This window comes from Hippoglossus hippoglossus, chromosome 13 (assembly GCF_009819705.1).
Source record: "Hippoglossus hippoglossus isolate fHipHip1 chromosome 13, fHipHip1.pri, whole genome shotgun sequence".
In the NCBI taxonomy this organism is placed as follows: Eukaryota; Metazoa; Chordata; class Actinopteri; order Pleuronectiformes; family Pleuronectidae; genus Hippoglossus; species Hippoglossus hippoglossus.
Window position 1 is genome coordinate 18,878,156 of NC_047163.1, and position 12,859 is coordinate 18,891,014.

Consider the following 12,859-nt stretch of genomic DNA (forward strand, 5'->3'; position numbering starts at 1 on the left):
TCAGCTGCAAGTTGAAAGTCTAGCATGTCATTTCAACCCGTTGCTGCACTAAGACGCCACCAAAGCAGGTGCATCAAGTAACATCATGTTCCTTAAGGTATTAAGATGCTCTTTCTGGTGAACAATCAAGGTTCCTGAATTCTCTGCAGGTTCCAGAGACCAACAGGTTACCCATAACCATTACATGTTGAACCATAAACTACTGTGTCGCAAAGCTCACAGGAATGGTTGAACTTTCACAACTGCGTCTAAACCTGCCACAGGTGTGTTGCTTGGATTTAGATCTATGGATGACGGGAGGTGGAAAAAGAGGAGGAGGGAAAGTGAAGTCGAAAAAGCGCGTCCGTCTCTGGTTTCCCTGGAGCTACATAACCCGGGCTCTTTTGTCCTGTGAGTGCTGACTGACGGCCTGAATGGAGCCCTTTGAAGCAAGCTCCAGTTTTAATTAAGAGGGTTTGCCTCGCCTGGGCCGCTGATCTGTGAAAGCCACGGGGATAAATATTGAATGGGGTTCACCCGCTGGTTACTGTGCCCGAGGGATAAACAGGTGCTTTGGAGGGCAGATATTTGCCGTGGTGCCTCCCTGCACCGTGTGGTCATATCGGTAGGAAGGGGTGTTCGGTGTCATGTCTTCTGAGGTATTGGCTATTGAAGCACACCCTTATTGGAATGAATTCCAAGCCCTTGAAAGCTGTGGAATGAGGAGCAAATTGGCGTCCAGCAAGAGGCGCCAGTGATACCTAAGTGATCCACTGCCTGCGGCCCCTCGGTGCCCTCTGACTGGCCCCCCAGAGTGTGAGATTTCCATCTATCAGGTGTTGGCAGGGAGAATAGCAACAGAAGCCTACCTGTGAATATTCTGAGGTGTTCAGTAACACCGCTGACCTCTGTTCTGTCAATTCAAGAAAGCTTTGGCCATTGCATACACTTACACCTGGCAGCGTATACCAAGAAATCTGTCATACCTGAAGGAACTTGACAAACTTTTACAAGCTTGACAAAACTTAGCATACAGTTACTAAGTAAACCTGTATACCACGATATGGTAAGCCGGAAGAAACTTTACCTTTACTGTACAGTGTACCTGTAAATGCTGGGATAATAGGAAAACACTTCACTCACATAATGTGTTGTTTGATAGATAAATGGCATTGTCATTGCTGGTGGCACCCAAAGAGTAACACCAGTGAAATTGTCCTGTGCTGAAAGAAGCATTATATTCTTGTTGCGAGCTGGTGTCCTGTTTGCCACTTTTGCCAGTTATCTGCATTCCTTTCTAGGGGTGTCTGCTCTGGGCTGTGGGGCCAAGCTTGAAACCTTGTTGTCCTGGCATCTCAGGAGGCAGGTATGTAAAAGGATACTCTTGTGTCAGCTGTTTCCTGCTGCAGCTTTTGACAAGGGCCTCTATTCATCAGCAAGCTCTTCTACTCTGCCCCTACCCACCCCTTCTTCCCCTCCTGCCAATGAATAAGTAATTATTGGCCATCTTGGAGCAGGATATTTGGATGGCTCTATTTAATGTGGCAGCAGCAGGTAAGGTGATCGGGCCCAGGGCCCAGGCTGTGAAGCGTAACTGTTCCAGAGGAGAAAGGTAACTTGAACTGGTGTTGGGGCCCTACAGCACCTCTGTTTATTTTTCACATGGGCTCAGGGCTCGTTATCCCTCTTAACTCTGAGAGATGGCTCTCTAAGGCTTCTCTCTGGTCTATACTCCACCACACATTGTAATATTTGATGGGGAAACAAGCGTGGAAAATCTGGGCTCGTGGGTAACCAGAGCTACTCATCTGTCATTAGGAGTGCTACCCTCTGATCCCCATCGTAAGTTGTGATGCATGAAAACACATACCAATCATTCTTATGTGGAACCATTCAGGGGATTTTATAGAAAACTTAGAGATGGACCTTTTTTTCAAGCTTGTGAATAAAATGAATTCATCATTAAGAAAAAAAACGATTCTCTGAATCTCTGAAAAAAGAAGCCATAGTGTTGTTACAAAAGTCTGTTACCATGCAGTGGAGACCGTGTTTACCTATTGATCCATCTCCATTTGCTGGAGATCATCAACCTGTTGTTTTTCCAGTCAGAAAACAGTGGTTTATCATCAGTCTCCTCTACTGTATTTACACATTGCATAATTAGAAAGTAAAATGGCACATTTGAGTTAGTATATGATTTGCTAACCTCTAAGACTAACCAAGCAAAATAAATCAAAAATATACCTGCAAGGAGTGTTCAAGCCCTTTTATCTTCAACAGAGGGAAGCAGCTCAATTTGCCCCAAAACTATATTTGGACCCTGTCTGAGATGCCCATTTCCCGTTTTGATGAGAGATTTGTTAGTGTTGGAGCTTTATAAATCATAGGTATTTTGTGGACCAGGAACTGGATACAAAATGGAATCAGCTATCGGAACTTAATTCATCCATTTCGTGTGTGTGTGTGTGTGTGTGTGTGTGTGTGTGTGTGTGTGTGTGTGTGTGTGTGTGTGTGTGTGTGTGTGTGTGTGTGTGTGTGTGTGTGTGTGTGTGTGTGTGTGTGTGTGTTATTTTTTGTTATTGCTACTTTTTTTCATGTCAATTAAGCATATTTATATATAATGTATATACATGAGTATTAGTACCACTCCTGCTGCTTCTACTACTAATAAAATTGGTAATTATATATTTTACACTTCAGTACCTTTTATATTATACTTTAAAACGTAGGATATTCAACATTTTGTCCTATATTCTAAATGAAGTTCTGGATTTGAGAAGCCTGTTATGATGTATGTGAGGCACTGAGTGGTCAAAGAGTAAACCACTTAAAAGAGCACAACACATAAGCAGGATCAGTTTCATAAATGGTGCTGGCTACACTTCACCTTTGAGAAAAAGAATCCACCACGTCACTGGACAGCTAATTATGTAGCAGCTACATTTTCCCAGCCACTACAATGGTAGCCTATCATCTTTCAGACCCCAAAAAGGTCACCCACTGTAGAGAGAGACAGGACACCTTATGTATGGATGCAAATTTTTTATGCTTCTCCATGTGCATATCAAAAGCATTCAACACAGTCTGTCAAAAAGCTTATTGAGGCACTGGATAATGATGATGAGTTGGTAGCGCTCTGTATCATACTGCATTGTAAAGCTGTGTATGCTATGTAGATGTATGTAATATTAAGATGTATGTACTAAATAGATATAGTACATGTATTATATATATTTAGAATATTATGAAAAAACTGATAATGGGGATGAAAACTTTGTGTTTTTGCATACGTCACACATTGTGTGATTTGTGTGTAAATGAGGTGTAGGGATTGAATTAATTTATTCCAAGCTTTTATGATACACATCAGTGGTACAAATGATCGATTGTTTGAAAATGTATTAACAGTGGCCTTAAGAATAAGTAAGTGCCACTGTTGGTTATGTCTCATAAATGGACAGCCAGCCAGCCTTATCATTAATTAAACAATGCACTCTGTGCAGTGATAGTGTGCAGTGGCACAGTGGCTGTTGCAGTATCTGACACAAGTGATTTTACTGACACAGATTAAAACAGCAATATCACTGGCCATTATTCAATGTCATAGCTCAGGAACAGTGGTGATTGTGAGCATATCTCACTGGATGGCAGAGGTGTACAACTGCATGGAGGTATTTCTAGTTAAGGAGTGTTGTGTTAAAATTCTTTAACTTAACTATTATTCTATATTTTCTCTATGTATTTAGTTTGAGCACAAAAGCACCACATTACTAGCTGAGTGACGTTGTGCAAGAACGGAAGCAGACAGCATAATATCTTTCCCAAGGACAATGCTATATGCAGACTGGAGGTATCAGGGATTGAACCACCAACCTTCCAATTAGTAGACGATCGGCCATACCTCTTGAGTCACAGCTGGAATACATATCCATATAGGTGGGTGTAACTCAAGAGGTAGTTCCAATCGTCTACTTATCGGCAGGTCAGTGGTTAGTTCTGGCTCCTGCAGTCTGCATGCTAAAGTTTACCTGGGCAAGACACTGAACCCTAAATTCAGTGAAAGCCAGTCAGTCAATAAATAAGAACAATGTCAATTTCTCCAAGTGAAGCTTGCTTAAACAAACACATATTCAGCTCCTTTCGGATTTCTGTCAGCCTGGTTAATTGAGTTTTGCCAGCTGTTGTCCTCTCAGGTCCTCATGAGCTGCTGCTGGTTTGGATGAAAGACATGACCAAACTGGGTTGGTCTGGGTTTCATGAATAGAGTGCTTCAATAGCACCTACACATGGCTCATTTCTCGCATTTCATGTGGATTCCCAGTAAGATCCAATGTTAAGATTCACAAAAAACTTCACTTTGTCTTCAGAATTATTTAACAAAGAATTCATAGAGTCAGCAAAACTGGACGGTGTTATCATAAATGCAAGTTGCTGGTATTATGCCATTCACGAAGATCTGGGACTCAACTGTTCAGGTTAGATATGAACTACCACATGTGTTTATTTTTCTCCATCCAGGCCCCAGAACCCTGCTCCCAGTGCCCATGTGCTTCAGCCAAAGAGAGTGGGAAGGACAAGGATGGCAAAAAGAAGATTCCTAAGATCTTCTTTGGAACTCGGACACATAAACAGATAACTCAGATCGCCCATGAGCTGAAACGCACTGTTTACTCCAATGTGCCAATGACCATCTTATCCAGCAGAGATCACACCTGCGTTCACCCGGAAGTGGCTCCTCATTCCAACCGCAATGAACGCTGCAAGGAGCTGCTGGAGGCCAAGAATGTGAGGATATATGCATGAACACACACACACGCACGTTCTTGCAAGTACTATATATGTAAAGCTAGGCATTCCTTTGGTGTTCACATGTAGAATGCAATTGTTAAAGACAAAGTCAAGGTTCACACTGCAAATATCAGGCCAGAACTAGATTTTAGTGGTCAAAGGTCAGGGTCAAGGTCACGGTCACCTCACAAAGCACATTCTTTCACATTTGCCACAAACCTTCGATTGGAGCAAAAGATTAACTCCCTTGATTTTTGGTAGTCACAGGTCAAGGTCACAGTGGCCTCAAATTATGTTTATGTTTTATATTTTAAGATCAGCTTGAGGGGATGTCTTCAAATTTGGTGCAAACTTTCACTTGCACTCAAAGATGAATTTAAGATTAAATTGTAGTGCCTGGAGGTCAAAGGTCAGGGTTACAGTTACCTCATGTTAATGCGACATATTAGGACTGACCTTGGGAATGTCATTACATCTGGCACAAATCACTTAAACTCACTGATAAATTGATTAGATTTCAGTGGTCAAATGTCAAGGTCATGGTGGCATCAAAAATCATGTTTTGGGCCACTTAATTGGGATATCAAGACTGCTTGAGGGAATTTCTTCAACTTTTGATCAGTCGTCACTTGGACTCAACGATAAAGTGATTAGGTTTCAGTTGTCAATGGTAAAGGTTACAGTGACCTTTTATATGAATCTGGATAAAAAAGAATGTAGAAATATGTACACAGAAACTGCACTGGTTGGTGCAGGCATACAACCGCAGTGTGGAAATTCTTCTTTGACTGTAAAATGTCCTGTTCTCTACATTGATTGGTCACATTTCTGGAAAGAACCAATTTTAAGGGATTCTTTCTTTTAATTCTCAAATGTCAATTATGGTATCTGCCACAAAAATCCAGCACACACTACAAAGTTGACATGAGACTTTTATCCTGTGAATGGCCTGTGAATGATATAGTTCATAGCTCAGGTCAGTTCAACCCCACATCTGAAGTGTACTCTTTGAACCAAGGTTGAACCCTCTCCAGCTGTGAAAACCAGCAGCTCATGACACATCCTTTGACCTTTTCAGACACCCTGTAACACAGACCCAAAGGTAACTACAGTACTACCACATAAACCTCCTTCAATGCTGCAGCCTTAGAGCAACAATTATGCTTCCACAATGTCCACAATTGATCAGGCAGGGTCTTTTTAACACACTGAAATGTCAGGAACCATTGAGCCGGCAACACGAGACACTTGTAACCCCCTACACTGTCCTAAAGTTGAGGCGCCTACTGTAATGAGGATAATTAAGCTGTCATTGGAGGTGTTTGCCTCCATGGCAATTGTCTCACTTTGTCATATGAAGTAGCTGGTTGAGTTATAACTCCTCACTGGAGTGGATGTCATTGATGCTCTTGTGTCTTCATCACCTCAGGGTCTAGTCTAGTGAGTGTGAGGTTACTGTGCTGTACAGACACAAAGGGATTCATACACAAAAGCACAGATTGATAGTATTATGGCGTCCTCGGTCAAAACACCTGCTGTCCGTTTTAACTGTGCTGTAAATTGTCATGTGGCTGCGCTGGCCATCAATTCTCCGAACTCTCCTGACAACGTGTTCAGTGTCATTAAAGTTTCTGCATCATTGTGAGGAGTGGATCGTCTCATTCAGAGATCATCGCTATGTGAGGAGGTTATTAAATCCAACCGGTGTACAGTATTTTTGTGACAGTGTCACCTCAAGCTGTTGGACCCATAAAGAACAGGGTGGGACATCTACAGCAGGTTCCTCTGCTGACAGAGTAATTGGGGCTTAGTACATGAGATGCTGCTTCTTTACACAGCTTTCCTCCCTGTATGAGTGTCAGGACATGTAAACCACTACAATAGCTGGAACACCTGATCCCACGCAGCCTTTAAAATTCCCTATGTCAACTCTGCTCAATGGGGGATCTAGTCTTAGAAATATACAGTGAATTCAGAACGTACTCATTTTCACTCACATTTGGTTATGTTTTAGCCTTATGTAGAAATTGTTAAGATTAATTTTTGTTTCATCAGTCTACACTCAATATCCCATAACAAAGGAAGATTACTTCGGGTCAAGTCTCCTGGATGGAGACCGTTGGTGGGCCGCCATTTTCAGGTCTCTCCAGAGATGTTGGGGCTCTAGCCTGGTCATTCGCCGACATTTACATTGTCCCTCAGCCACTCCCATGTTGCCTTGGTTTTGTGCTTATAGTCATTTTCCAGTTCAACTGTGACCCCAGTCTGAGGTTCTGAGTGTTTTTATTAAGGATATCTCTGTACCTCACAGTTCTAATGTGTCATAACCAAGGTAATAATGCAACTGAAGACAACTAAGGCTGCAACATAACCAACTGGGTATCTGCAGAGAAGGAGAGAGAGACTGTAAGTGAAGGCCACACTTTATAGACTATGAACACTGGGCCCAGGTGCCCACAGTTGGCACTGATACTACCAGCTCCTCCCAACAGGAAACCCACATACACACAGGACAAACTGACAGGGAGGAGCAGGAGTTATCACCCCATGGGTCACACCAAGTTTTTAAATTTGAGTGAAAAGTAACATTTAATAAAAGAGACATAAATAAACATGGGTCCTTCAATATACATATATGTTAAAATATAAATCCCAATTCTTTTGTTATGGTTATTCTAAGTGTTAGTAAATAGGCCTTGTTCTGTATGTGTGTAAGAGACCAGTCAGACATCACTGTTTCAGAGAACAAAGGAGAGCTGTTAAAACGTTCAAGCTTCTCTCCTTTTAACTGTTGTCTGTGAACTTTTGTACAGCTCACTACTTCTCATCAAGAAAGTAATTAACCTTGATTAATTTTTGCTGTTTATTGGGCTTGAAAAGTCCTTTAATTTAATGTTGAAGAAAGTGTGGAAACCCAGATACTTCACTCTGTCCAGTTTTTCTTCGACCCAAATGGTCTCCATGTACATGCTGTTAAAAACACCCTCACAATTTAAAGCTCTACCATGCTTCACCGTTGCAATGGTATTGGCCATTTTATGAATGGTGTGTGGTTTCTTAAAGATATGATATTAGAATTGAGATATTGAGATTCATGAGCAAAATATTACAACTTAATTTTGTGTTTGTTCTAATTCATTAAAATTTATATTTGGGACATTTTGTCTAAATGTATTAGTTTTGGCTTGTTCTGCCTTTGTCATTCTCTGTAAAGCACAATGGGACATTGGTTCCAATTGTGGTAAATTAATAAAATTAGTTAGTACAATGATTGGTTTATCATTAGACTTTGGTCTAATGTTATCTTGTCTCTATACATTTGTATATTACAGGGTAAGTCGTGCAGCTATTTCCATGGTGTCCAGAGGATGCGGGACCAGAACACTCTACAACTTGTCCATGGGCTAAATGAAGCCTGGGACATTGAGGACTTGGTCGCACTGGGGAAACGGATCCGCTCATGCTCTTACTATGCTGCCCGTGAACTTAGGCAGGGTGCCTCCATCATCTTCTGCCCATATAACTACCTGCTGGACCCTATGATCAGAGAGAGTGTAAGTAGATTTTAGTACACAACCATCAGGAAACAAAGAGAGGGAGCAACAGATCAGATAAAATAACAGAAACTAAAGGTATTAACTGCTCCTCCTCCTTTGTGCTTTTCCGCTCCTTTCACTGTCCTCCTGCATCAGATGGAGATCGACCTGGCAGGCCAGATCTTGGTGCTGGATGAAGCCCACAACATTGAGGACTGTGCCAGGGAGAGTGCCAGCTTCACGTTGGACCTCAACAGTCTGCTGACGTGCAGGGATGAGCTGGACAGCATGGTCAAAAGCAAAATCAGAGCCTCCAAACATGAACCCCTCAGAGACTTCTGCTACACCCTGTTCAAGTCAGTATCTATCCTCATATTCAGTAGCTCAGTTGTATATCTATCTTTCATAATTTGAGGAGGAATTGACTTCTTTTTTTTGTAGCTGGATCCAGGAGAGCCAAGGCCTGATGAGTGAAAGAGGATATGAGACTGCAAGTAAAGTCTGGAATGGGAAGGATATACTGGCCATCTTTGACACGCTGGGTATCACTGCAGCGACCTTTGCTATTCTGAAGGTACTCCAAATATCTTTGCTTCTCAAGTAGACATTTGAAGTAGACTACACTCTTAAACACAATTATGAGTGTTATTCACCATTAATTAGTGCAGTGCCTCTTATATGGCTGTTTTGAATGAGCTGTTTGCTTGGACAGTCCGCAGAACCCTGAAGCCACCGCTGCTGCACAAAGAGCTGTTCAACTGTTTATTCACATGTTTGTTCAAAGTTCGGTGAAGCTCAACTCAGTACGCAAAACCTAGAACTTGAGAATCAGTTGTTGTTGCTGTGGTCATAAACGATGTCTGTTACATTGATGAGTCCAAGTCGCCGCTGGTACAGAGCACTTTAGATTTTCAAACTCTTCAAAACCTTTTCTGGAAATCTGATAGGAATTATAGTTGGTGTAGTTACTGTGTCTCAATAGGAGAATTACTAGTGTTGGTCAAATTGACAGAAAGGCTATAGTAACTGACATAACCTGTCTTTACAATTGTGGTGAGCAGAATGAACAGCATATCCAACACTGAACCTTGAGTCAGAATTCGGAGTCAACAGCTAGAATCCATGGAGCCAACCTGCCTTGTGTCAGCAGTTCAGGCTGGTGGTGGTGTGATGGTGTGGGAATGTTTTCTTGACACACTTTTGGCCTTAATAGCAGTCAGTTAGGGTTTGAATGTATTGTTGCTGAACATGTTCATCTCTTTATGGCCACAGTTAACCATCTTCTAATAATTGCGTCCTGCAGAATAATGCCCCATGTCATAAAGCAAAAGTCATCTCTCTCTTTCATGAACATGACGTGTGTTCAGTGAGTGAACTTCAGTGACCTCCTCAGTCACCAGATGTAGTAGAACAGGAGATTGACAGCATGTTGTTGAATCCATGACTCAAAGACCTGAGGCTGTTTGAGTAGAAAGAGAGGATTTACCAAGTATTCCCTATAAATGGCTGCTTAGGTGTACACATACTACTAACTTTAGACAACATAAATCTAGTTATTTTTACTTTTTAGTTAAAAAAATTAACTCAGTTATCCCCCAACCTTCTCGCTTTTATCGTCTTCAACAGAATCCCATTGTTACTGATGAGAAAGGGGAAAAGACTGGTCCCAACAATAATAGGAATTTACACACTAGTTTTAACTGTACCATTGGTGTGTAATCAGTACTAATATGGCCTCATTAATTTATGGTTAAAGTACTAAGGTGTGATATTTATTGTTATATTTGAATATGTGTTGCATGTTCTTTGGTTTCAGAAGTTTTCTTATCAGCAGTGCTATTTTTTCGTTTTTTCCTGCATAGAGAATTGCGAGGTGGCCGCCTCTGTCAAATTTCGTGCCACTTCTGCCCCCCGACAAAATAATGACGCTTCTAATGTGCGGCAGGCGCAAAAATGAAAAACAAAAACGAAACAGATATCGGCGCGTGAAAAAGCAGTGACACACACATAGAAGACATCGACGAAAATGTCAAGAGAGTTGTTGTGTTGTCCAGAAAATCATGTGATCTACGCAGCTACTACGAGTTAACAGATCTATGAGTTAATACGTCACTTCATGCCTCTGCCTGCTGTACGTTGCTGCTCCAACTCATGCCTGAATAATGCGGATTTTGATGCTATTGTGAACACGGCAAACTCTTGGTAAACTGCATAGCAAATTTTCCAAAATTTACTTGCAAAACATGTCTCAAAACGCCTATAGTGTCATCGGACGCGTGTGTAAACACAAACTGGGTAAAAACAACAGAATTTTAAAAATTAGACAATGTGAGGAAAGCCGGAGGAAATGGCGGGGTTTGGCTCTATTGGTTTGGCAGTGTGAATCCCTGCCCCCTGACGGTACCAGCCAGTACCACCTCCGCCTAATTTTTCGCCTGGAAAAACCCTGGATTTGTTTTCACATGTCCACTGTCTGTCCATGTGACAGAACAACCTGGCAGCAGTGCTGGAGAAGGAGGAGAGGGTTGGTTTCGTTAATGGTAGAGAGGAGATGGTGCAAATCCCAATCATCAGCTCGGCTACCTCCATTGTCCTCAAGAACCTCTTCATGGTCCTGGATTTCATGTTTAGGGACAACTGCAGGTCAGAGACAACCCAAAGAAATCAACCTTCAGAAATCCTGAATCATGCCAGCTCAGATGCTGATACAACTGAAGGGTTGCTTTGTTGTTCTCTTTGTCTCTGTAGGTTTGCTGAAGACTACCGGGTAGCTCTGCAGAGGAGCTACTCTTGGACCAATCAGGTTCAACCCGATGCTCCTGATGCCCAGGGTTTTTTTTGTTCGACCACGCCAGAGACAACGCCAGGGTGTCCGTGTCAAGAAGGAAGTGTTGACACTCAGCTTCTGGTGCCTCAACCCAGCTGTGGTGAGAGGTTTGATGTGGCAGACCTTGCCATGTAGGCCACATTGATCTTTCCCTGAAGTCTATAGGAAGAAGAAAATAACTTAACAGGCTCTGAAATATAAGTTACCTGACAAGAGCTAGTAAAATATGTCTTATGATAATATGAATGTCAATGACTATTTACATTTTTCCAGGTTTTTTAACTTCCACTGAGCCACCAGCCACCCTTTATTTTAAAGGTTCTCATGATGGAATAAATTACAACTAATTGCCCCTCTGAGGTTGATTGTGTCTGTGTCTATCCCTTCAAGGCTTTCTCTGACTTGAGTGGGCCGGTGCACAGCATTGTGCTGACATCAGGAACCCTGTCACCGATGGGCTCCTTCTCCTCTGAACTCGGGGTGAAATTCTCCATCCAGCTGGAAGCCAATCATGTTATCAACAAGTCCCAGGTTAGTCGCCCATGTCATTAAGCCTTAGTGAAAACACTGCACTGTTTAGCTACACTTCAGACAAATTTGTTGAGTAGGTTTACAAGAACACTGTATTGTGTCGTACTGTAGGAGCGCTTGATTCTTAAACTGTGACTATCATCCACATTAGCCGGTTTGACTCCTAATTATCACTCATACTCAAAGGCGCAGGAGTCAGTAAAATCCCCAAGCTATCATTGTTAGTCAACATGTGGTCCAGGTCTTCAAAAAGTCTTAATCAGAGTGGCTGATTGTTTCAATAGGTGGAACTCTGAAGCAGAGGGTATATCATCTATCCATTATCGATAGCACTTACTACAAGGGAGCAGACAAATAACCTTCAACTCTCACATTCACCTACAGTTAATTTAGAGTCTCCAATCTACCCAACAACAAAGATTTTGACAGACAATCTGAAACTTTGTTTGCTCCACATCTGTCACAGTGCTGCTTCTGTCCAGCAGATGTCACAGTCTAACTGCCTGATAGCTATTCAAGTCATCTGAAGGCCTCGTGAATGGAGTTTTACTGTCTGTTCAGACACTTATTTGGCAGGACAGTAAAAAAGGTGTTTTTGGCACATTTTAATCACTAGAGCCGACTCATGTTAAAGATGCCATTAAATATACGTCACACATAGAAACAGGTGTGTTTCAATTCCAGATGACCAGTCTCCTCACAAACAAAACTTAAACATGTCAGGCAGTGCACATGAGAATTTGGAACGGTTTATTATGACACCCGGAGGTATTTGTGGTTTTTATGTTTATATTAACAAATATTTCAGGCAAACATGATCATGCCCAGATATATTTATTATTTGAGTTATATTGGTAACATCAACCTTAGATTTCTACTGTCCTCTATTCAGGTTTGGGTGGGCACTGTTGGTGCAGGACCTCAAGGCAGAAAACTCTTAGCCACCTTCCAACATACTGAAACATATTCGTTCCAGGACGAGGTGGGGGCCCTGCTGCTCCATGTGTGCCAGGTCATGGCCAAGGGTGTGCTCTGCTTTCTGCCTTCTTACAAGGTAAATAAACCACACACATTTACTGAAATATGTCAATCTGGTCACTTTGGCCATGCTAGATACTGTTAATGCATATACATGTTGTGGTACTTTTAGAATCACAATATTTAGCTACAGAAGAGTACAGGTGTATGTATGTGTGTA

At 41.9% G+C, this 12,859-nt stretch overlaps 1 protein-coding gene across 1 annotated transcript in view; it reads left to right on the forward strand.

The window, feature by feature from the left end:
• brip1 (BRCA1 interacting protein C-terminal helicase 1) overlaps window positions 1-12,859 on the forward strand; it is a 39,813-nt gene that overhangs the window by 6,994 nt on the left and 19,960 nt on the right. The window contains 10 exon segments of the mRNA XM_034605293.1: window positions 1,280-1,345; window positions 4,498-4,764; window positions 8,100-8,321; window positions 8,460-8,659; window positions 8,745-8,877; window positions 10,792-10,946; window positions 11,052-11,136; window positions 11,138-11,230; window positions 11,521-11,661; window positions 12,554-12,715. Coding sequence (XP_034461184.1) covers window positions 1,280-1,345; window positions 4,498-4,764; window positions 8,100-8,321; window positions 8,460-8,659; window positions 8,745-8,877; window positions 10,792-10,946; window positions 11,052-11,136; window positions 11,138-11,230; window positions 11,521-11,661; window positions 12,554-12,715 — 1,524 coding nt within the window.